This window comes from Pseudopipra pipra, chromosome W (assembly GCF_036250125.1).
Source record: "Pseudopipra pipra isolate bDixPip1 chromosome W, bDixPip1.hap1, whole genome shotgun sequence".
Taxonomy (NCBI): Eukaryota; Metazoa; Chordata; class Aves; order Passeriformes; family Pipridae; genus Pseudopipra; species Pseudopipra pipra.
The window spans coordinates 1,665,132-1,690,384 of NC_087580.1; the positions used below are offsets into that span (position 1 = coordinate 1,665,132).

General features: G+C 56.7%; 1 protein-coding gene across 1 annotated transcript in view; it reads right to left on the reverse strand.

The window, feature by feature from the left end:
- Nucleotides 1-3,350: 3,350 nt before the first annotated feature.
- Nucleotides 3,351-25,253, reverse strand: part of LOC135404776 (gastrula zinc finger protein XlCGF26.1-like) — an 86,245-nt gene continuing 64,342 nt past the window's right edge. The window contains 2 exon segments of the mRNA XM_064639511.1: nucleotides 3,351-3,557; nucleotides 11,104-11,533. Coding sequence (XP_064495581.1) covers nucleotides 3,351-3,557; nucleotides 11,104-11,533 — 637 coding nt within the window.

A 25,253-nucleotide genomic window follows, 5' to 3' on the forward strand; every position in this document is an offset into this window, starting at 1 on the left:
GGGGTCAGTGCTGAGCTGAGAGGGGGCCATGACAAGGCAGGAGATGTTGGACCCCAGACTGGTTTGACCCCAAATGAAGCCCCTGATGGTGAGGGAACCTCTGGAGTCCAAGGACTGTCAGTCCCTGGGTTTCTACCAGAAAGGGCCAGTCCCCTTTCCCAGGGGCAGGTTCTTCCAACAGAACCCTTCTTGGGGGGTGTGTGGAGATTCCTGCCTTGGCTGGGGACCCCCCAAGGTCACTGCTGGAGGTTGAGAGCAGAGATCTCCCCACGAGCTCTGCTCTGGGGGAGTTCCATCCATCTCTAATTAAGAATTCTTGCTTGTTTGCCAGCTTTAGTAGAATTGCTTCAACAATTGCTTTAGTGTAGTGTCCTGTCCTACCTTATCCTGTACTACTGGTAGTTTTAGTGTGTATGTTGTGTAGTAAATAATTCTGGTTTAGTCCTTTTGTCTGATCATTATTAAGAATAAGTAGTTCATTGATATAAATATATTTGCTTTTCCATCATTAAAACCTGTGGGACAAAACTGGTTCAATCCCATCTCTATAATTCCTTAAATTCAAAGCGTTGGCATAACCCAAGGCTGAGATTGGATCCAGCTGCCCTCAGGCTCCTCTGGGAGCAGGAGTTTAGAAAGCCAGGGAGTCCATTCTGCACCTCGGGACTCCAGGGCAGGACTTCTCCCATCAACTTTGTCTAAGCCTTGAACTCCCCCTGCCACAGGGGGGATGGGGAAAAGGGAGTAGGAAAAGGGAGAAAAGGTGGGAAAAAGGGGGGGTGGGACCCCTTCATCTGAGGGGCCAAAGGGGTGGGACCCCCAAAGGGAGCACAGGGAAGCTGTGGTTTAGTGGGACAATAGGAAAGGGGTGGGAGAGAAGGGAAAAGTGTTGGGCTGAGACCCCCAAAACTGAGTGTGAGGGGTGTTGGGACCCCAAAGTTATTGGGAGGGGGGTGGGGGCCCCAAACTGAGTGCAGGGGGGATGTGTGGGTTGTGGGGACCATAGGAAAGGGGTGGGAGAGGGGCAGAAAAGGGGGGTGGGACAGTAGGAAGAGGAGTCCCAGTGAGGTCCCTTGGTGTCCCCATCACTTGAGCCCTGGAGCAGTTCACTGGGGCTCTGGAGGGGTTGGATCTGCACTGGGGGGGTCCCCAACCCCCCTGTTCATCCCTGGGGGGCTGATGGGGGGTTCCCCACCACCCAACAGCCATTGCTGCAGTGGCCACAGGGGAAAGGTGGGAAAAGGGGGGTCTGGGGTGGCCCCTGAGCTCCCACCCTGCTGTGGGGTATCACAGCCAGCACGGCTTCCCGAGAGGAAAGGCCTGCTGATCAAACCTGAGTTACTTTATGACAACATCACCCCCTGGCTGATCATGGGAAGCCAATTGATGGGACCTTTTTGGGTTTCAGTGAAGCTTCCCATAGTGTCTGTGCCCAGATCCCTCTGGACAAAGTGTCCAGCCCAGAGCTGGATAAACACACCCTGTGCTGGGCGAGCAATGGGCTCCCGGGTCGGGCACAGAGGGTGGCAGTGACTGGGGGGACATCAGATGGGGGTCACTAGGGGGGTTCCCCAGGGCTCCATCTGGGCCCTGTGCTCTCCAACATCTCCATCCATGACTTGGGCGCAGCACTGGAAGGGACACGGAACAAGTTTGCAGATGACCCCAACCTGGGAGGAGCTGCTGAGTCCCTGGAGGGCAGGGAGGCCCTGCAGAGAGACCTGGACAGATGCCAGGGCTGGGAATCACCACCCATGGAAGTTCAACAAGGGGCAGTGCCGGATTCTGCCCCTGGGATGGGGCAACCCCAGATGTGGGGACAGAGTGGGAATGAGAGGCTGGAGAGCAGTGCTGGGAAAGGGCCCTGGGGGTCCTGGGGGGTGCCCACTTGGCCAGGAGTCAGCAGTGCCCTGGCAGCCAGGAGGGACAACCCTGTCCTGGGGGCATCAGGCCCAGCATGGCCGGGCCAGGGAGGGGATTGTCCCGCTCTGCTCTGCCCTGGGGCGGCCTCACCTCAATAGTGGAGCACTCGGGGGGGACACAATGGAAGGAAGAGATTGAGTCAGTAGAGAGTGTCCAAAGGAGGCCCCCAGGATGGGGAAGGCTCTGCAGGGGAAGCCTTAGGAGGAGCAGCTCAGGGCACTTGGTGTGTTCAGCTGCACAAGAGGAGACTGAGGGGAGACCTCATGGCAGTTCCAACTTCCTCAGGAGGGGCAGAGGAGGGGCAGGCCCTGAGCTCTGCTCTGGGGGGACCAGGGACAGCCCCCAGGGAATGGCCTGGAGTTGGGTCAGGGCAGGGTCAGTTTGGATGTTAGAAAGAGGTTCTTCCCCCCAAGGGGGGTTGGCACTGAACAGGCTCCCCAGGGCAGTGGGCATAGCACCAAGGCTGACAGAGCTCCAGGAGAGTTTGGATGATCCTCTGGGGCACAGGCTGTGACTCTTGGGGATGGGCCTGGGCAGGGCTGAGGGTTGGACTTGATGATCCCTCTGGGGTCCCTTCCAACTCACACATTCTTTCATTCTGGGATTCTGTAACACTTTGCCTGCTTTGCTGCTTCTGTGAACCACGAGTTCCTTCCTTGATTGTTTCTTTCCTTTCCTTGGCTGGTTTCTCTCCATTGCAGTTGGTTACACAGATATTTTCTAGGGCACATTCTGGACAACCACTGCTGGTTCAGTTCTATCTCAGAGCCCGAGATCAGCCTTCTGGAGCCAAAGGAACCCTGGGACACTGCGGAACCTCATGGGATCAAGGGACCATCGTGACACTGCGGGACCTCATGGAATTAAAGGAACCCAGGGGCCAATGTGGAACCTCATGGAACTAAGTTGCCAGTGTGACATGTGGGGCCTCATGGAATCAAAGGAGCCCTGAGACCTTTGGTACCCTCATGGAATCCAGTGGCCTTTGTGACCCTGCGGAACCTCATGGAATCAAAGGGCCACTGTGACACTGCAAAACCTCATGGAACCAAGGGGCCATTCCAGAATCACAGAATCAACGAGGTGGGAAAAGGCCTCTGAGCTCATGGAGTCCAAACCATGCCCCAACCCCACCCTGTCAACTAGATCATGGCCCTGAGAGCCACATCCAGTCTTTTCTGAAACACCTCCAGGGACGGTGACTCCACCCCCTCCCTGGGCAGCCCATTCCAACACCCAGTCACCCCTTCTGGGAAGAACTTGAGCCTCCTGTCTGACCTAAACCTCCCCTGGTGCAGCTTTAGGCTGTGCCCTCTTGTCCCACTGCTGGTTGCCTGGGAGAAGAGACCGACCCCCCCGGGTCCCCCCTCCTGTCAGGGAGTTGTAGAGAGTGAGAAGGTCCCCCCTGAGCCTCCTTCTGTCCAGGCTCAGCAAGCCCAGCTGCTGAGCTGCTCCCTCAGCTGCTCCTCACAGCACTTGTGCTCCAGAGCCTTCAGCAGCCCCGGTGCCCTTCTCCAGACACGCTCCAGCACCTCAACATCTTCCCCAAAGTGAGGGGCCCAGAACTGGGCAGAGCACTCGAGGGGTGGCCTCAGCAGGGCCGAACCCAGGGGCAGAATTTTGGAGCTGGGCTCCTGGAAATGAGTGAAAAGGCTGGGGGGGCAGGTAGGGTTGGAGTTATCCCCAACACACCCCCTGGCCAGAAGAAAGTGGTGCCTGACTCACTGATACAAAAAGACAGAGTTGGAGGGTTTCATTTTTCCCATTTGTGGCTGCAGCAGGAAGAGCAAAGTCTTCTCCTCTGGAAATGTTTCTTCCCTCAGGGTGTCTGGTGCACATTGCAGTGGGCACACAGGGGAATGCTGGGCTGGAATGTGTTTGTTTCCAGGTGCCCTGCACAGTATCCCCTGGCACAGGGGTGGCCACGAGGCAGGGACCAAAGGGCAGGGAGGCCCTGCCCTGTGGCCAGAGCACAGGAGACACCGACTCTGAGCTCATCAGCAGCAGAGTAAAGACTTCATCCCAAAATTCTCACTGCTCCCTCTAGTAAGGTAGGAAAACCACTGCTGGAAATGGGGGGCTCTTTTGGATTAGTTTCCTAAAAGACTTCAAGCTTCAAATCCTCTTTAAAAGTGGTCAGGAACAAGGGTCTCAGCCTTCTTGGGGCTGTGACAGACCAAGGGAACACAAAGGGTTGAGGAAACGCCCCTTTTGCAGGACAGAGATGATGCCCAAAGCTCAGAGGTGGGCTCCTGAAAGGTGGTGCCATTAACTGTCCTTGGGAAGGAAAGCCCCCAGCCCCAGTGTTTCAGGGGCAGGTGACAGGGTGCCCAGGGCAGGCAAAGGCCAGCAACAGGTTCCTGTGCTGGCCCCTTTTGGGTGGGAGCAATCCCTGACAGAGTCAGGCTGGCAGGTGGCATCCAAGGTTTGGAGGTGGCTCCCGGGGGGGGTGACAGTCCCTTTCCTTGGGAAGGACAGCACCCAGCCCCAGTGCTGGGGGGCAGAGGAAAGGTTTCCCAGGGCAGGCAAAGGCCAGCAGCAGCTTTCTGTCCTGGCCCTTTTAGCATGGCAGCAATCCCCAGACATATCCAATTCGGGAAGTGCTATCCAAATTTTGGAGCTGGGCTCCTGGAAATGATGGCAGTCCATGTTTTTTCCAAGGACAGCATTTGGCCCCCATGCTGGCAGTGCAAGTGACTGACTGCTGAGGGTGTTGCCAAATACTCTGACATTGTTGGGATCAATCAAACCCTCTAACACGGTGGGTTTAGTGTGACAAAGCAAGGCATTACTTTCTTTGCTGGCTGTGTATGTGACCAACAACAATGCTGCCTTCACACAGACAGCAGTACATCACTTTTGCACCCATTTACACACTTTTGACAAAGAAATTACTGTTCATTGGTGCCAAATGGCATCATTTCATTGTTCCATTTCATTAATCAGTATTCTAGTCAGTCTTACTCTCTTGTTGCTTATGCTAATTAGTTTACACTTTTAGTCTTTTTAGCATCTTTTTCCTCCAGTGGGGATTTTCCCCCACAAATGCTGAGCCTTTGTTCATCTTCCTCCTGACCTGCTGCTTTCTGCAGAAGGCCCTTGTTTCCAGATATCCAGGTTCAAGAACACATCTTTCTCTCCCAGGCTTTGTTCCCTGAAGCTTATCAAGGGTAACTCTCACAAAACTGACAGTTCTAGTGCTTTTCCCAAGCTGTGTTCTCTCCAAAGCAGCTTGTGAGGAATTTTTGCTGTGTGCTGGCTAAAGGTGATTTATGGCCTAACACCCCCTCTGTGATTAATGGAAACAACGAATCCAAAGGCAAAGTGGGCCCACGGAAAGATTAGGAAAGTTCTCTAATTTCCAGGAAGGGCCCCGTGCTGCCCCCAGACTCTTGGCTGTGGCTCCTTGGGGCGAGTGTGTGATTCCCCCGAAACTGGGACTCAAAGGTTCCCCTTTGCAATGGTGCCCGTCTGTGCCTGGTGCATTGGGAGAGGCCTGTGCCGAGGGCAGAGCTGGAGAGCCCCTGTGCTGCTCCAGGCCTGCAGAGCTGCCTCTTTGCCTGCAGCCCTTGCCAGCTGGGAGCGGGCAGGCCTGCGGGCTCCCTGCCTGCTCTCCAGCCTCTCCCGTGCCTCGGGCGCTCCAGCCCCGGCCCACTGGGGCTCCGCTGGCCTCGCTCCGTGGTGCCCGTGTCTCCTGCCCCTGGGCAGCCCCAGCCCACCCCGCTGGGCCATGGGCTGGCTTTGCCCACAGCCGGGAGCTTGGAGAGCCTGGGGGGAAAGCTTCTGCCAGGGGGGTCCTTCCCAGGCCTCCCGTCAAACGAGGCGGGGTCTCTCCTGGGGGCAGGAATTCTCCCTTGCTCAGGAATTTTCCAGGGGCCTTTACAGTGGAAGTTTCTGGCAGGGGAGTTACAAAATCAGGAAGTTTCTGAATGCTTTTCAGTTGGGGTAGTTGTCACATAAGTGTCCAGGTTTTGGAGAAGAGATGCTGAACAAGGGCCCTCTATATCCAGCTGTAAATACTCTGCTCAACAGACAAGGTCAAGTAAAGTTCAAGCTCCAAACAAGCACCAGAGACCACCAAGAGGCCACCAGAAGACCCCCAGTGACCAAATAAGGACTTTGGAAGGACTTCAGAAGGACCTCCCCGAGCTGATTCCCATGGGTGTGATCTTTGTGAGGGAAGGAGTGAATATGTAAGACATTTGCTGGATATGTAGAATTGTGAGTAAATCTCAGCTGCCCTGGGGGAGAACGGGGCACACTGGTGGTTGGGGGGAAGATCCTCCCATGGGTGAGGGGCTGATAACAAAGAATGGCTGCCCACTATTGCTCCCAAATTGAGCCTTGGGGGTTTCTTTTCTGCCCATTTACGGTCCCACCATGAGGAGACAAGTGCCCCTTGCAGCCCTGGGCCCTCACTGCCTCCTTGTCCCTGCTCAGCAGCCTGGGAGGTTGTCACAGGTTTACTTGTTCAAAAAAACCCAGACAGGGAATGTTTCTTTGCCCTGCATTGCTGTAAGGGGGGGATGTTGAACAGGAGAGGGGAGTTTTTGCCTTGGGTGATTGACCCACACAAAAGAACCAACCAGCAGACCCACATTCCAAGCTGAAGACCCTCCAAAGGCTGTGGAGGGGTGTGGGGTTTTTTTAACTCTCTCCTGAGAAATGGGAGGCACTGCCTGGAGGATGCCACTTGCCCCTGCATGGTCCCAGTTGCTCCCAGTATGATCCCACTATGAGTCCAGTCACCCCCAAGGATCCCAGTAACTTCCAGACACTTCCAGTGGATTCAATGAATCCAGTTTGATCCCAGTCATCCCCAGTATGGTTGCAGTCCCTCTCACATACTCCCTGTATTATTGCAGTCACTCCCAGGATGATCCCAGTATGAGCCCAGCAGGGGCCCAGCTGCTCCCACTCTGATCCCAGTTGCCCCCAGTGTGGTTGCTCCAGGATGGATCAGGAATGGGGACCCCTCTGTGTCCCCCCCTTGTGTCACCCTGTTCTGGGGGAGCTTTGGGGGGACATCTGCACCCCAACACGGCATCGAGCACATCCCAAAGTGTGCTGGGACCCCCTTAAACCACCCCACAGCCCCCAAGGAACCTCCAAACCCATCTAGGACTCCACCTAACCCTTTTTTGGGGGGACTTTCATGGACTCTGGTGTTACTGGGAGCCTCCCCTGGCTGCAGGCGAGGAGCTCTTGGGTGAGAGGGGGTGTTGGGAAGGGGGGGGTCGGTGAATCAGAGGGGATAAAAGGGGTGGTGGGACCCCAAAGTAAGTGGGAGGGGAGTGGGACCCCCCAAAAGTGGAGGGGGAGGGAGACTGAGAATTGGGGGATGATGGGAAAGGGGTGGGAGAGGTCAGAAGAGTGGGGAAAAGGGGAGGGTGGGACCCCCAAACTGAGCATGAGGTGGCTGGGGATTGGGGGAATGATGTGTAAGGGGTGGGAGAGGGGGGAAAAGTGGGGATTGGAAGCCAAAAGTGATCCTCTGGGGCCTGGTGATTGAGGGGACGATGGAAAAGTGGGAGGAACAGGGAGAGGGGGGGAAAAGGGGGGGTGGTCTGGAGGGATGGACGGTCCCATGAGAGTCTTTGGGCACTGGGGGTTGGGAAAGGGGGGTGGTCCCCCTGAGCTCCCAACTTCCTCTGGGTGCTGCTGGATCCAATCTCAGCCTTGCATTGTGCCAACAGCTGAAATTTAGAGCAATTCTAGAGGGGGGACTGAACCACGTTTGTCCCCCAGGCTTTAATGATGGCAAATCAGATCTATTGATAGAAAATGAATTATTTATTTTTGCAAATGATGACACAAAAGGTTTTAGTCAGAATTATTTAGTGAACAGTAGAAACACTAAAACTACCAGTAGTATAGGATAAGATAGGACAGGGCACTACACTAAAGCAATTGTTGAAGCAATTCTACTGAAGGTGGCAAACAAGCAATAATTCTTAATTAGAGATGGATGGAACTCCCCCAGACCAGCGCTCGTGGGGAGATCTCTGCTCTCAACCTCCAGCAGTGACCTTGGGGGGTCCCCAGCCAAGGCAGGAATCTCCACACACCCCCCAAGAAGGGTTCTGTTGGAAGAACCTGCCCCTGGGAAAGGGGACTGGCCCTTTCTGGTAGAAACCCATGGACTGACAGTCCTTGGACTCCAGGGGTTCCCTCACCATCAGGGCCTTCATTTGGGGTCAAACCAGTCTGGGTTCCAACATCTCCTGCCTTGTCCCGGCCCCCTCTCAGCTCAGCACTGACCCCTTTGCAAATGGGGCATTGTCTTGGTGCCATTGCAGGGGGGATGTCCTGCCCCAGTGTCCCAGTGTTCCTTTAATTGCCAGAGGCCCTGCAGTGTCCCAGCGGCCCCTTCATTCCAGGCAGGCCCAGGGAGACGAAGGCAAAGACGGAGCCCCGACCCCCGTCAGCATCTTGGGGGGGCGGGGGGGCAGGACCCGGGAAACGGCGGCGGCTGCTGGGAAGGGACTGGGATGGACTGGGATGGACTGGGATGGACTGGGACGGACTGGGACGGACTGGGATGGACTGGGACGGACTGGAACGGACTGGGATGGACTGGGACAGACTGGGACAGACTGGGATGGACTGGGACACCAAGATACACCGGGACCAGGACTGGGACCCAGCAGGACCCCCCGGGAGCAGGATCTGAGCACACTGGGACCCTCCAGGACCAGAAATGGGGCAACAGGGATCATATTGTGAGCAACTGGGACCACACTGAGGGCTACTGGGAGCAACTGGAGGCCACATAGGATATAGTGGGAGTGCCTTGGAGTCACTGGGATCATACTGGTGGAAACTGGAATGTTACTGGGGCATCTGGGAGTGACTGGGAAGGACTATGAGCATGCTGAGGGCTCTACTGGGATATACTGGGAGTGTCTGCAACCATGGTGGGGGTGACTGGGACCATACTGGGAGTGACTGGGACTACGTGAAGGGGAATTAGGACCAGGCTGGGGGCAACTGGAAGGAACTGTGATTGATTGGATCTACAATAGAAGCATCTGGGATTGAGTGGGACTGTCAGAAGGGAGGACCGGGATCACACTTGGAGTGACTGGATCTGTGCTAGGGGCAACTGGGAGCAACTGGGACCATACTGGGATCACAGTGGGAGCAGCTTGGTCCATGCGGGGAGCAACTGAGACCACACTGAGGGTGACTGGGATCATACTGGGATCATATCAAGAGTGAGTGGGATCATGCAGGAGGTGATTGGGATCATACTGGGAGCAACTGGGAGTGCACTGGGGATGACTGGAAGTGGCTGTGAGCAACTGGGATCATGCTGGAAACTTCTGGGGGCAACTGGGAATGAGTGGGACCACATGGAGGAAACTGGGAGCAACTGGGAGAGACCAGGAGTGACTGGGATCATCCTGGGACTGACTGGGCGCTGAATCCGAAAAATCAGCCCGAGAAACTGCTCAGAGACTTTTTTATCTTTAAGCAGCAAGGTATTTGTTTATTCAACGTTGGGAGCAAGCCAGCTCACGCTGGACAAACTTGCTCCAAGGCTTCACACAAAATCAGCATTTTTATACAATCTTCAGCTGGGATTAAATGCATATTCCAGTGATTCCAACATCTATCTCTGCATATTAATAACAGGCGGAGTATAGGTGGAGCTCAGGCGGGGCTTGGGGTGGTGCTTCTCTTGGCCCTCAATCCTGAGGGGACTTCCACTCTTCCTCCATGGCTCTGGGGGCTTCAACTCATCTTCCTCAGCTTGACCTTCCTTCTCTTCCATTCTTCTTGACCCGCTCCCTGAAGCTTGGAAAAAACCCTGGCTCCCGGCCTATTCCTCCTCTTCCAATGTCTCCCTGATCCTGCTGTCTCTCTAATTTATCCCCTCTAGGCCCAGGACATGTTCCTGTACTATTCTCTGAAGCTTTGCTCCAGTCAGTAGAACAGAACGAGCACAGATGGTCTTGGCTGTTGGGAGCTTGTTAGCAGGCCCAAATTTCTTAGTGAACTCTTTTGGGCCTGGCCTCCTGTTTCACCAGGGACACAGCCCGGGCCCGGGTGTTCCCATTCCCATTCCACGGGTTTGCATTCCTGTTCCAGGTGTTCCCATCCCATTCTAGTTGTTCCCATCCCATTCCAGTTGTTCCCATCCCATTCCAGGTGTCCCCATTCCCATTCCAGGAGTTCCCATTCCCATTCCACGTGAACCAATTCCCATTCCAGGTGTTCCCATCCCACCTCTGTTTTCCCTATTCCCATTCCAGGTGTTCCCATTCCGGGTGTCCGCATTCCAATTCCTGGTGTCCCCAGTCTGCTCCCAATGTTTCCATTCCCATTCCAGGTGTTCCCATCCCAGTTCCTGGTGTCTCCATTCCAATTCCTGGTGTCCCCATTCCCATTCCTGGTGTCCCTAACCTGCTCCCAGTGTCTCCATCCCTCTCCCCGGTGTCCCCATTCCCAATCCAGGTGCCTCCATTACCAGTTCCTGATGTCTGCATTCCCATTCCTGTTGTTCCCAGTCTACTTCCAATGTTCCCATTCCCATTCCAGGTGTTCCCATTCCCATTCCCCTTGTCCCCATTTTTATTCTTGGTTCCCAGAGAGGAATTGCCAGATGCCGGAGCAGGAGCCAGAATTTATTGCCCAAAGCAGGAGATTTTCACACCAAAATTAACCCCCGGTGATGTCACCACTGTCCCTGTGATGTCATCGATGTCCCTGTGATGTCACCACTGTCATTTCCCCTGCTGGTTTACCATTAAACCAGCACACCAGGTCTGTGCCCAACGGGGGTCCCTGTGGATCATCCAACGCGGGTCCTCCCATGGCTGATGGAGTTGGAGCAGCGGCCGAAGCTCTTCCCGCAGTCGGGGCACTCGGGGCTTCTCTTACCGGTGGGTCCGTTGGTGGGAGGTCAAGGAAGAGCTCTGCGTGAAGCTCTTCCCACACTCCCCACAGTTGTAGGGCCTCTCCCTGATGTGGAGGCGACGGTGGGTGTAGAGGGTGGAGCTGTCCCACATTCCCTCCACGTGTAGGGCTGTTCCCCAGTGTGGATGTGCTGATGGTTGAGCAGCTTGGTGCTTGTGCTGAAGCTCTTCCCACATTCCAAACACTTGTAGGGCCATTCCCTGGTGTGGATGCAACGGTGTTTGCAAAGGATGGAGGTGTCCCTGAAGCTCTTCCCACACTCTGCACACGTGTAGGGCCTTTCCCACTGTGGATCATCTGGTGTCGGAGCAGGTTGGAGCTCTGAGTGAAGCTCTTCCCACACTCCCCACACATGTAGGGCCTTTCCCCACTGTGGATCATCTGGTGTCGGAGCAGGGTGGAGATCCGATTGAAGTTCTTCCCACATTCCTCACACATGTAGGGCCTTTCCCCACTGTGGATCATCTGGTGGTTGCGGAGGTCGGAGGTCCGTTTGAAGCTCTTCCCACACTCCCCACATGTGTAGGGCCTTTCCCCACTGTGGATGCGACAGTGCTTGCGGAGGTTGGAGTTGTCACTGAAGCTCTTCCCACACTGCCCACACGTGTAGGGCCGTTCCCCAGTGTGGATGTGCTGGTGCCTCTGGAGGTTGGTTCTCTTGCTGAAGCTCTTCCCACATTCCAAACACCTGAACGGCTTTTCCCTGCTGGGAGGCTGCTCAGGGACCACCGGCTCGCAGGTCCGCCTCAAGCTCCGGCCGCCTTCCCGGCACACGCTGGCTCTTTCCTCCTCACAGCCCCCTGGGCTGGCTTTGCAGCCCCTCCTGCGGGGGCATCTCCGGCCCTTTTCCTCCCCGCTGCCTTCCTGCGCCGGGGAGCCCTTCAAAACGGCCTCTCCCACCAGGCTCTGCCGCCGGGATTTGTCCTCCGCGCTCTCCGGCCTCACCTCGGGACCTGGGGCAGGAAGCAACAAGGACAGGCAGGGGATTTGCCTCCGGCCCACAGGGAAGCCCCAGGACATCCCCCCAACTCCGGCCCCGGCAGGACGGCCACAAAATACAAAAGACCGACCCAAAGAGGCACTGACTTCCTCCTCACCTGCCTGGGGGGCCCGCGGCATCTTCCTCTTCCTCGCAGCCTCCTCCTCCATCCGCCCAAGCTTTGGGAAGCAGAAATACTGAGGGGGTGGAAAAAAGGGGGTGAGTGCTTTGCCTTGGGGGTTCCTCCTGCCGAAAACCAGCTCTGGGACTCACCGGGCTTCTTTTGTCCATAAAAACCCCCAAAACACCAACATTCAGCCCAATATCCCCTCCCAAAAGTTCCCCCTCTCTGCTCTCTGGGGTTAGGGGGGGTCCCCCCTGTCTGGCCTGATGGCACTTCTGCCTGCATTGGGGGTCCCCCTTCTCTGGGCTACCAGGAGTTCCACGGCTCCGGGGGGTTCCCACTTGCCGGGGTCCCCTTTAGTGTTGCCAGGGGGGTCCCAGGGCTCACTTCTCCCCACTCTGCCTCCCGGGGCCGGCCGGCCCTCCTCTCTCGCCTCCCACCCTCGCAAACCTCTTGGCGCTCTTGGCTCCCACCCTGCCTCAAGGCCCCCCCTCCTCTCCACACTCCAAGGCCTTCCCCCTCTCCGGGACCCCCGCTTAAGAGGCCCGGCGCTCCCTCTCTGCTCCCCCCCCTCCAGCATTCCGGGGGTCCCCCAGCTCTGGGATCGCCCCTCTCTGCTCTCCCCACTCCGCGGCTACCGGGGCTCCCCCCCGGCTCTCACGGGGGGGCCCCCAAACCGCTCTCGCCCCCCCCGCCATTGCCGAGCCACCGCCAGCACCTTTTGGCTGCTCTTCTTTGTGCTCCCGCTCGGCTCCTCCCTCGGCTGGGCCGCCGCTTTTGGTGGGTTTCCTCCTCCGGGATCCACCCCCTGCAGCCCTTCCCCCCCTGGCCCAGCCCCCTTGGGCCCCCCTTGCCCAATAAGTTTGATTATACAGACAAGCAATTTGGTTTTAACCCACAAAACCCAAATGTAGAACCCAGCACCCTGGGGCATGAACAAAGTGCTGTTCCTTGGGCCCCCCCCGAGTTCAAAGTAAAGGGAGAGGGGAAAAATACCTGCTGGTGGGAGAGCTGTTGCAGTCTGGTCAAAAGTGGGGATTGCAGTCCAGTTGAGGGGGGTGGTCTCAGGTTGGTTGAGAGCGGTGAGCTTCAGTCCTCCTCTGGATCCCACGAGTGGTAAAAAGGTTCCAAATCTCCAGGTTTATATATTCTCCAGTTCAGGCAGGAATGCCCAGTCCTCCCCTCAGAGCGGGGAATTCCATAAAAGGATCCTTAGTTCTTCCCTCAGAGTGGGCAATTCCATAAAAGGATATGAGGATGCTCAGTCCAAAGAAGGATATGAAGATGCTCAGTCCATAAAAGGATATGAGGGTGCTCAGGACATCCCCCCCACCTCGCAGGCCTCTCCTGACAACAGTTCCTGGGAAAATGGCATGGAAGGCCAGAGAATCCACAGTTTTGGGCTACACCCATCCAGTGAGGAATCGGTCCCAGCTGTTCTAACTAGGACACTGTGTCCGTCATCGCTGCCATCATCATCATCATTGGCCTCCTGGGAGTCGGTGTCTGGAAGCTCCGATCCGGTAACTCCCGGGATGCGGGTCGGGAAGGGGCACGGATCCGCCCGGCAGCATTCCGGGGATCCTGTGCCACGGGTGCTGATCCCGCTTTCTTTCCATAGGGAAGAGGGAGGGGAATGGATACGACCCCGCGCCCACCAGTGAGTCCCAGCAGCGTGTGTGGATCCAGATCCTCTGGGCAGGGATCCCAGGATGGATGCCGGGATTCCAGAGGGGAAGGGGGGCCTAATGGCTGGAGCGGGATTGGAAGGGGATTCCAGCTCAGGGCAGGATTCCAGAGTGGGCTCAGGTGAAATTGTGGACTGGGATCAGGGCTGGATTCTGGAGTGGGATTGGGGTGGGATGGATGGAGTGGGATTGGGGTGGGATGGACGGAGCAGGATCAGGTGGGATTCCGCAGCAGTTCCTACTCTCCCTGGGCTCCGCAGCCGGCTCCATCCCCTGGGGTGGGAACAGGGACATGGTGACTCCTTTCCCCGCTCTCATCCCAGCAGGAATCACAGCCTGAGCGATCCCAGAGCTGGATCCGCCCCTTCCCTCTCCCTGCGGAAAGGCAGGAGCTGCTGGCAGAGCTCATCCCGCTGCTCCCACCCACCCCGGCCCCCCTGCGGCTCTTCCCAATGGATCAACTTCCTGCTTTTTCCCGTGTGAAACCCAGGACCACAATTATTCCTGAGGCTTTAATTTGGGTGTGAAAATCTCCTGCTTTGGGCAATAAATCCTGGCTCCCTCCTCCAGCATCCGGCAGTTCCTCTGTGGGAACCAGGACTGGGAATGGGGACAGGGGGGCTTGGATGGGGACACTGGGAGCAGGTTAGGGACAGCAGGAATGGGAATGGGAACTCCAGGAATGGGAATGCGGACATTGGGAGCAGGTTGGAGTCACCAGGAATGGGAATGGGGACACTGTGAGACAATGGGGAAAGGGATGGGGACACCAGGAGCAGGATGGGAAGACCAGGGGAAGGTTGGGGACACTGGAGCAGGCTGGGGACATCAGGAATGGGATGGAGACGCCAGGAATAGCAATGGAGACATTGGGAGCAGGCTGGGGACAGCAGGAACTGGGAATGGGGACCCCAGGAATGGGAACGGGGACATTGGCAGCAGGTTGGAGACACCAGGGACTGGGAATGGGGACATCAGGAATTGGATGGTCACACTGGGAAGGAGAGCACCAGGAATGGAGTGGGAACATGAGGGTCAAGGATGGGGACACTGGGAACTGATGAAGAGGAGCAGAGACCCCAGACTCACCTAAACCCCTCTGAGCATTGAGGGCCAAGAGAAGCTCTGCCTGAGCTCTGCCCATTATTAATACGTATAGACAGATGTAATCGCATGAATATGATTTATCACATTTAATCACATATGAAAGTTGTATAAAACCTCTGATTTTCTGTGAACCCTTTGAGCAAGTTCTCTGTGGTGCAAACCACGCTCGCTCCCGACGTTGGCAATAAATCCCTTTGCTGTTCAAAAGATCCAAAACTCTCTGAGCAGTTCTTCGGACCGGGTTTTTCAGCATCACAGAGGCAAAGGCACAAACTGAGGGATGCCCTCAGAGTTCCACATTCTCACCAAAGCTCCCCTCTCAGCTTCCTTTACACTGACCTCTTCCTGCAAGGACCTCCTTCCCATTCTGCTGATGCTTCTCAGGTTGTGTACCACCAGAAAAAAAACAAATGCCAAGGGATGTGCTTAGATTCACCAAGGATACAGCCCACCAGAATTAACATCTGATTCAGACTGGCAGGAAAATGCTCACCTGGCTCCTCTGCCCCCCAGTGCCCAAAGCCCACCCCACCGCTTGCATCCCACCTGGAAAGAACAAAAAGACGCTCACAGAACGACCTTTGAAGAGAAGTGCCTGTCAGAACTGCAAGGAGGGATGCAGAACAATCTCACGTGGGGGATATTCTCTGCTCTGCCCTGCAGACCCTTGTGCTGGGGTCAAAACACAGCCTCTCTGCTTCCCTCTCCTGAGGGACTTGTTCTTAGACATCCCTTTCCCCTCCCGGCAATTCCCAAGCCTGGACCCGGCTCTCATTCCCTCTCTGCCTCAGAGCCCTCAACTTCTCTTGCAGAGAGCTGGCCCACAGCCTGCGCTGGGGCAGCAGTTCCTTCCTGGGCCCTTTCCAGCTGCCCCCATGGGGACACTTCCATTTTCTGGGCCAGGCCCCAGAGGCAATCCCAGCCAGTCCTGCCCCTCGTCCCCAGCCCGGCTCACTGACTCCTGGTGGCCCCTGGAAGCCAAGAGCCAAAGGCCGACCCCCCCAGAGTGCAGCCCCACCCATCTGCACTGGGGCCCCAGGGCTTCCCTTTCCCAAGCAGCCCCTGCAAAGCCTTGTCAGAGAGAAAACTGGGTGACCCGAGTCCTGGATGCTTTTAGGAAAGAGGTCTGAACATTTCTTGAACAATGGAGGGGGGTGACTTTTTTATTCTTGACCTTTCCAGTTCTCCATTTGGGGGCAGGATGTCCTCTGGGCCAAGGTTTTGTTCCCTTTGCAGTGAGTGCAGCCTCAGAGGGCTGAGCCCTCTCTGGCTGGGCTTGGCCTCTCCTGCAGAGACTCAGGCCTGGCTGGGCTGCCCCAGGCAGACGCTGCAGGAAGAAGAGCTCAGGCCGCCTGGCTCTGGTGTCCCTGGGGCTCAGCCTGTGCCCCATTGCTGTGCAGGGGCTGAGCCCCACCTCTGCCTCGGGGCCTTGGCCAAAGGGCTGGCAAGGAAGAGGCCCAGCAGCCTTGGGGCCTGCCCAGTTTTCCTCCTCCCTGGGGGCTCTCAGTCCTCCCCTGACACCGTGTGGGCCCAAGGCCTTGCTGGCTTCGGGCTCACGGCCCGCCGGCCCCATCCCAGCGGCCTGACCCCCCTCCTTCCCCTCTCTCCAGCCTCTCCTGCCTTTTCTGGCAAGGGGCCATCCAAGGAAAACCCCGGTTCTCAGCAATGGCACCTGTGGCACGGCTGCAAGGCTCGAGTGGGCCAGGCAAGAGCAGGAGCACCGAGAGCCTGAGGAGCCAGGAGATGCCCTGGCTGGGCATCGTGCTGCTGCGGGACGAGCTGACACCTCTGCACAGTCTCTGCCCGTCCCTGCCAGACGACTTCTGCCCAGGCTCTGGGCACGGGGACGCAGCACTGACAGTTTTCAGCCACCGCGCTGTTCCACAGAGGCTGTGATGTCACAAGGCCCTTGCCTGGCAGCCAGGAGATGGGCAAGGCAGGGCAAGGACGGAGCCTCGGAGCCACCAGCACGCTGTCCCCAAAGGCTGGGCTGGCACAGAAGCCCAGAGTCCATGAGGTTGGCAGAGACTTGGGAGATCAACCGGGGTCCAGCCTACGCCCCATCCCCAGCACGTCAAGCAGACCACGGCACTCAGTGCCATGGCCAGTCTTTGCTTCGACACCTCCAGGGACGCTGACTCCACCACCTCCCTGGGCAGCCCATTTAAATTCCTGATCCCTGTTTCTCTCCAAAAAGTCCTGCTCCTGTCCCTGACAAACAGCCCCTGACAGGCAGGTCCTCGTGTCCTCTTGTCTTATCGCCTGTTGCCTCGGAGAAGCGGCTGACCCCCCCCTGGCTCCAGCCTCCTGTCAGGAAGTTGTGGACAGGGAGAAGGTCAGCCCCGAGCCTCCTCTTCTCCAGGTTGGAGAAGCCCAGCTCCCTCAGCTGCTCCTCACAGGACATGCACTGCAGACCCTTGCCCAGCTCCATTGCCCTGCTCTCCACCCACTGCAGCCCCTCAAGGTTCTCCCTGAATTGAGGGGCCCAGAGCTGGACACAGCACTCCAGCTGTGGCCTCACCAGTGCCCAGTCCAGCAGAAGCATCACTGCCCTGCTCCTGCTGCCACACTCTTTCTGATCCAGGCCAGCCTGCCCTTGGCCTTCTTGCCCACCCGGGCACCCGCTGGCTCAGGTTCAGCCTCTGTCCACCAGCACCCCCAGGGCCTCTCCCACGGGGACCCTTTGCAGCTCCTCTGCCCCCGGCCTGGAGCTACAGGGGGTTCTTGTGGCCAGAGGCCCCAAAGGCTCCAAAGGCACTCTTGAACCTCATGCCCACGGGCTCGGCCCAGAGCTCCAGCCTGGCCAGGTCCCTCTGCACAGCCTTCCTACCCTCCAGCACATCCACATTGCAAGCCAGCTTGGGGTCCTCTGCCAATTTGCTCATGGAAGACTCAATGCCCTCCTGCACATCCCCACGAAAATAGGCAACAGGACTGGACCTGTTACCCAACAAGTTCTAGTGCTTGACAAAGGAGCCCACCCAGCAGTGGGGAGAAACTGCTGGCAGGAGATTGAATGGGGGCAATAGACAATGGATGATGGACAAGTTCTGGGCCATGGCCATTTGTTAGAAAAACAAAGTAAAAGTTTAAGGTCTACCGTACTTCAGTGGTCGTAGACCTGGCAGAGAAATCTATTTTTGAGACCTGGACACCAAGAAGGCAGAATTTCTAAACCACAAAGACCCTTAGAGAAACCAGAGACAAAGACAAAACCAACACAGACAGTTCCTGAGGCTCTCCCTATCTAGGGAAAAGACAAGAAAAGGACAAAAACTGTGGACTAAGCATCATTCAAAGTGAGAAATCAAGAGCCAATAGAAGAGAGAAGAAGAATTCCTGCAGAGAACTGGTAAACCAATGGACAGGAATTCCTTTGCTTGCTAAAATGTAGAAATTGTTAAGAGTTTTGAGAACAGATATACAGGTGTTAGCAATTGCTGTGTCCCTTCAGCACTGAATGAAGTAGGGTCACCTCTGGAACCCAACCAACTGCTCAGAGATTTTATTCCCCAGGTTTCACTGACAGTTTCTGGGGACCCAGATGAGACAAAGCAGCGCCGACAGGGCAGAGCAGAGGAATCGTTGGCCCTGCAGCGTGTACCAAAGGAGTTTTGGGGAGATCTTCCAGTTCCCTGGTCTGGAGAGTTCACCACGCCTTCTTTTCTGGGAAAAAGAACAGGCCATGAATTTTGGGTCCTTGATTTTAAGGCCTTTTGCCTGCACATAAGGCACAGCAATGGGAAGGAGGCAGCGTAAGGTTGAGAGGTTTCTGTCATGGTTTGTGGGCTTGGGTGAGATTGGGCCAGAATTACAGGACACCTGTAAAATCTGGGATTTGGGAAAGGTTGGGGAGGGTTGGGAAAGGTGTTCAAAGGGTGATTTTGCCTGAGGTGTTAAACATGGGAGTGGGTCTATCTTCCCAATTCCCAAGAGAAGAGATCCCAGAAAGCTCCCCTGCAGGTTGTGTTTTAGGGAACAGGAGAAGAGACCGAGGGTAAGGGGTTTCTTTCCTGGAGGGAAGGGCTGTCATTCACTTGCAGGAGCCCTGTGCTGAAATTGCCAGTCTGACTGCCCAAATTGAACACAGATGAAGATTTCTGCCAGACAAAAAGGGCCAGGACAGAAAGCTCTTGCTGCCCATGGAGTGCCCAGGGTTGTCCCCCAACTGCATCTGAAACCCAAAGGTTCCAGGCTTTCTTTCCTGGGGGAAAGGCCATGACATCCCAAAGAGTCCCGTGGCAGAGAGGTGGGGCTACACTGGTGTTGGTTCTTTGGTTTCCAGGGGCTATTCCAGAATGGAGAAGACAGGCTGTGACATCACAAAGGAGCCCATGGCACAGGGGTGGGGTTGAACTGACACATGGTGGGGCCTTGGTTCTTTGGTTTCCAGAGGCTAGAAATTAAGAGACTTCAGGTGGAAGTGTGGAAAAGAAGAAACCTTTTATTAACAAAATCTGAATAAACAGCAAATGGTGCAACCAAAAACTTTCAGAAGAAACAAAACAAAGTCCCAAATCCCCAGATGGGGGAGAGAAACTGTCCCGGCAGTTCAAAGCTCTCTCAGCCCCGTGCTCGCAGCCAGCAGTGAAGGAGTCCCTTTTCCCAGGGGCAGTCCCCAAAGCAGAACACCTCGCTCCCAGATGGGTCGGGCTCTCTCTCTCTCGGTTGCTCTCCACGAGGTGTCCCGGGGGGAAAAACTTCCTCTCAGGAAAAGAGAACAAGGTGGCCAAAATCAGCTCCCGCTCTGTCCGGTCCCGGACAAACCCCAAAAGCCCCCGAACAAAGGACCCCCCGCCCTCCCCGCGGCCACCGCGGTGTCCCCGAGAGCCGCCCTCCCCCCACTGCCCCTGCCCAGCGCCTGCGGCTCCGCTCCAACCCACCCCATCCCGGGAGACACAGATGGGAATGGGGGGGACACTGGGAAACAATTCCAACACCTCTTTTCAAACCTCTGACACCTGGTTCCCAGACATTCCCAAAGAAGGGGCTTCCCGTGGCCTCGAGCCAGAGACCGACCTTTGTATTGAACCAACTCCTGGAGAGACACGTTCCCATCCCTGTCCCCATTCCCATTCCTGGGCTTCCCATCCCTGTCCCCATTCCCATCCCTGTCCCCATTCCCATTCCTGGGGTTCCCATCCCTGTCCCCATTCCCATTCCTGGGGTTCCCATCCCTCTCCCCATTCCCTCTTCCTGCTGTGCCAACCTGCTCCCAGTGTCCCCGTTCCTGTCCCCACTATCCCTATCCTGGTCTCCCATGTCCCCTTTCCCAATCCTGGTGACTCCAACCTGCTCCCAATGTCCCCATTCCCATTCCTGGAGTTCCCATTCCCATTCCTGCTGTCCCCAACCTGCTCCCAGTGTCCCCATCCCTGTCCCCAATGTCCCCATTCCTATTCCTGGTTCCCACAGAGGAACTGCTGGATGCCGGAGGAGGGAGCCAGGATTTATTGCCCAAAGCAGGAGATTTTCACACCCAAATTAAAGCCTCCGGAATAATTGTGGTCCTGGGTTCCACACGGGAAAAAGCAGGAAGTTGATCCATCGGGAAGAGCCGCAGGGGGGCCGGGGTGGGTGGGAGCAGCGGGATGAGCTCTGCCAGCAGCTCCTGCCTTTCCACAGGGAGAGGGAAGGGGCGGATCCAGCTCCAGGATCGCTCAGGCTGTGATTCCTGCTGGGATGAGAGCGGGGAAAGGAGTCACCATGTCCCTGGTCCCATCCCAGGGGATGGAGCCAGCTGTGGAGCCCAGGGAGAGTAGGAACTGCTCCGGAATCCCATCTTATCCTGCTCTGTCCATCCCACCCCAATACAACTCCATCCATCCCATCCCAATCCCACTCCAGAATCCAGCCCTGATCCCAGTCCCCAATTCCACCTGATCCCACTCTGGAATCCTGCCCTGAGCTGGAATCCCCTTCCAATCCTGCTCCAACCATTAGGCCCTGATTCCCCTCTGGAATCCCGGCATCCATCCTGGGATCCCTGCCCAGAGGATCTGGATCCACACACACTGCTGGGACTCACTGGTGGGTGCGGGGTCGTATCCATTCCCCTCCCTCTTTTCTATGGAAAGAAAGCGGGATCAGCACCCGTGGCACAGGATCCCCGGAATGCTGCCGGGCGGATCCATGCCCCTTCCTGACCCCCATCCCGGGAGTTACCGGATCGGAGCTTCCAGACCCCGACTCCCACGAGGCCGATGATGATGATGATGGCAGCGATGATGGACACAGTGTCCTAGTTAGAACAGCTGGGACCGATTCCTCACTGGATGGGTGTAGCCCAAAACTGTGTATTCTCTGGCCTTCCATGCCATTTTCCCAGGAACTGTTGTCAGGAGAGGCCTGCCAGGTGGGGGGGATGTCCTGAGCACCCTCATAGCCTTTTATGGACTGAGCACCCTCATATCCTTTTACGGAATTCCCACTCTGAGGGAAGAACTAAGCATCCTTTTATGGAATTCCCAGCTCTGAGGGGAGGACTGGGCATTCCTACCTGAACTGGAGAATATATAAACCTGGAGTTTCAGAACCTTTTTACCATTCGTGGGATCCAGAGGAGGACTGCAGCTCACCGCTCTCAACCAGCCTGAGACCACCATCCTCAACTGGACTGCAATCCCCACTTTTGACCAGACTGCAACAGCTCTCCCACCAGCAGGTTTTTTTCCCCTCTCCCTTTACTTTGGACTCGGGGGGGGGGCCCAAGGAACAGTACTTTGTTCATGCCCCAGGGTGCTGGGTTCTACATTTGGGTTTTGTGGATTAAAACCAATTGCTTGTCTGTATAATCAGACTTATTTGGGCAAGGGGGGCCCAAGGGGGGCCCAAGGGGGGCCCAAGGGGGACCCAAGGGGGGCTCAAAGGGGGCTGGGAGAGGGGGGGAAGGGCTGCAGGGGGCGGATCCCGGAGGAGGAAACCCGCCAAAAGTGGCGGCCCAGCCGAGGGAGGAGCCGAGCGGGAGCACAAAGAAGAGCAGCCAAAAGGTCCTGGCGGTCGCTCGGCAATGGCGGGGGGGCAAGAGCGGTTTGGGGGCCCCCCGTGAGAGCCGGGGGGGAACCCCGGTAGCCGCGGAGTTGGGAGAGTGGAGAGGGGCGATCCCGGAGCTGGGGGACCCCCGGAATGCTGGAGGAGGGGGAGAAGGGAGAGGGAGGCGCCTCGGGAGCACCGGGAGGCTGCAAGGGGGTCCCGGAGAAGGGGGAGTCTGGGCAGTGGGGACCCCTGGGATCCCCGGGCCAAGAAAGTGGAGAAGGCGGAGAGGGGGAACGTCTGGGAACCCGGCCCCCTGAAACAGAGAGTGAGGGGAGAAGGGACCCCTGGGACCCCCAAAAGCTCCGGCATCCCTAAGCGGGACCCCCAGCAGCCTAGAGAGGGGAGAGCCCGGAAGGTAAAGGTGCAGAGAGCAGAGAGGGGAGAACTTCTTGGAGGGTTTTTTTTAACTGAATGTTCATATTTTGGAGTATTTTTTTTGCTGACTCCTGATCTTTTGCAAATTTGCGGGCAGTTTGTGCGGGTTTTTTTTCCCAAATCTTGTTGTTTTCTTTTTTTCTGGGCTGAATGTTGGTGTTTTAGAGGTTTTCAGGGACACAGGATGCCCGGTGAGTCCTAGAGCTGGACTTGGGCAACACACTCACCCCTTTTTTCCCCCCCCATCAGGATTTCTGCTTCCCAAAGCTTGGGCGGATGGAGGAGGAGACTGTGAGGAAGAGGAAGATGCCGCGGGCCCCCCAGGCAGGTGAGGAGGAAGTCAGTGCCCCTTTGGGTCGGTTACTTGTCTTTTGTGGCCGTCCTGCCAGGGCCGGAGTTGGGGGGATGTCCTTGGGCTTCCCTGTGGGCCGGAGGTAAATCCCCTGCCTGTCCTTGTTGCTTCCTGCCCCAGGTCCCGAGGTGAGGCCGGAGAGCGCGGAGGACAAATCCCGGCGGCAGAGCCTGGTGGGAGAGGCCGTTTTGAAGGGCTCCCCGGCACAGGAAGGCAGCGGGGAGGAAAAGGGCCGGAGATGCCCCCACAGGAGGGGCTGCAAAGCCAGCCCAGGGGGCTGTGAGGAGGAAAGAGCCAGCGTGTGCCGGGAAGGCGGCCGGAGCTTGAGGCGGAGCTGCGAGCTGGTGGTCCCTGAGCAGCCTCCCAGCAGGGAAAAGCCCTTCAGGTGTTTGGAATGTGGGAAGAGCTTCAGCAAGAGCACTGACCTCCGCAACCACCATTGCATCCACCGTGGGGAACGGCCCTACACGTGTGGGGAGTGTGGGAAGAGCTTCAAACGGAGCTCCCACCTCCTCAGCCACCAGATGATCCACAGTGGGGAAAGGCCCTACACATGTGGGGAGTGTGGGAAGAGCTTCAGGCAGAGCTCCACCCTCCGCACCCACCGTCGCATCCACGCTGGGGAACGGCCCTACACTTGTGGGGAATGTGGAAAGAGCTTCACTCTCCTCTCCCACCTGCTCCGACACCTGATGATCCACAGCGGGGAAAGACCCTACACGTGTGGGGAGTGTGGGAAGAGCTTCAATCAGAGCTCCCACCTGCTCCAACACCAGATGATCCACAGTGGGGAAAGGCCCTACATGTGTGGAGAATGTGGGAAGAGCTTCACTCAGAGCTCCCACCTACTCCGACACCAGATGATCCACAGTGGGGAAGGCCCTACATGTGTGCAGAGTGTGGGAAGAGCTTCAGGGACAGCTCCAGCCTTTGCAAACACCGTTGCATCCACACCAGGGAATGGCCCTACAAGTGCTTGGAATGTGGGAAGAGCTTCAGCACAAGCACCAAGCTGCTCAGCCACCAGCACATCCCCACTGGGGAACAGCCCTACATGTGTAGGGAATGTGGGACAGCTCCACCCTCTACACCCACCGTCGCCTCCACATCAGGGAGAGGCCCTTCCACTGTGGGGAGTGTGGGAAGAGCTTCACGCAGAGCTCTTCCTTGACCTCCCACCAATGGACCCACCGGTAAGAGAAGCCCCGAGTGCCCCGACTGCGGGAAGAGCTTCGGCCGCTGCTCCAACTCCATCAGCCATGGGAGGACCCGCGTTGGATGATCCACAGGGACCCCCGTTGGGCACAGACCTGGTGTGCTGGTTTTAAGGTAAACCAGCAGGGGAAATGACAGCGGTGACATCACAGAGACATTGGTGACATCACAGGGACAGTGGTGACATCACAGGGACAGCGGTGACATCACAGGCACACTGGTGACATGACCGGGGGTTAATTTTGGTGTGAAAATCTCCTGCTTTGGGCAATAAATTCTGGCTCCTCCTCCGGCATCTGGCAGTTCCTCCCTGGGAACAAGGAATGGGAATGGGGACAGGGGGAATGGGAATGGGGACACCTGGAATGGGAATGAGAACACCTGGAATGGGAACATTGGGAGCAGACTGGGAACAACAGGAATGGGAATGAAGACATCAGGAACTGGGAATGGGGGCACCTGGATTGGGAATGGGGACACCGGGGAGAGGGATGGAGACACTGGGAGCAGGTTAGGGACACAGGAATGGGAATGGGGACACCAGGAATTGGAATGGAGACACCAGGGACTGGGATGGGAACACCTGGAATGGGAACAGGAACATTGGGAGCAGATTGAGGACACCATGACTTGGAATGGGACACCTGGAATTGGAATGGGAACACCTGGAATGGGAATAGGGAAAACAGAGGTGGGATAGGAACACCTGGAATGGGAATGGGGACAATAGGAATGGGAATGGAGACCCCTGGAATGGGAACACCAAGAACTGGGAATGGGGAAAACAGAAGTGGGATGGGAACATCAGGAATGGGAGGAGGGACAATAGGAATGGGAATGGGGACACCTAGAATGGGATGGAACACCTGGAAAGGGAGATGGAACACATGGAATGGGAATAGGAACACCTGGAATGGGAATGAGAACACCTGGAATGGGAATGGGGGCATAAGGAATGGGATGGGGACAATAGCAATGGGATAGGAACACCAGGAATGGAAATGTGAACACCTGGAATGGGAATGGGGACATTGGGAGCAGACTGGGGACACCAGGAATGGGAATGGGGGCAGCAGGAATGGGAATGGGACACGTGGAATGGGAATGGGAACACCTGTAGTTGATATGGGGACACCAGGAATGGGAACACCTGGAATGGGAATGGAGACACCTGGAATGGGAATGGGGACATCAGGAATGGGAATGGGGACACCTGGGTTGGGATTGGGAACATTGGGAATGGGAATGGGAACATTGGGAATGGGAATGGGAACACTGTGAGCAGGTTGGGGACACCAGGAATGGGAATGGGAACACCTGGAATTGGAATGAGGACACCTGGAATGGGAATGGGAACATTGGGAGCAGATTGAGGACACCAGGAATGGGAATGGGGACACCTGGAATGGGAATGGAGACACCTGGAATGGGAATAGGGAAAACAGAGGTGGGATGGGAACACCTGGAATGGGAATGGGGACAATAGGAATGGGAATGGAGATAGTTGGAATGGGAATGGAAACACCAAGAACT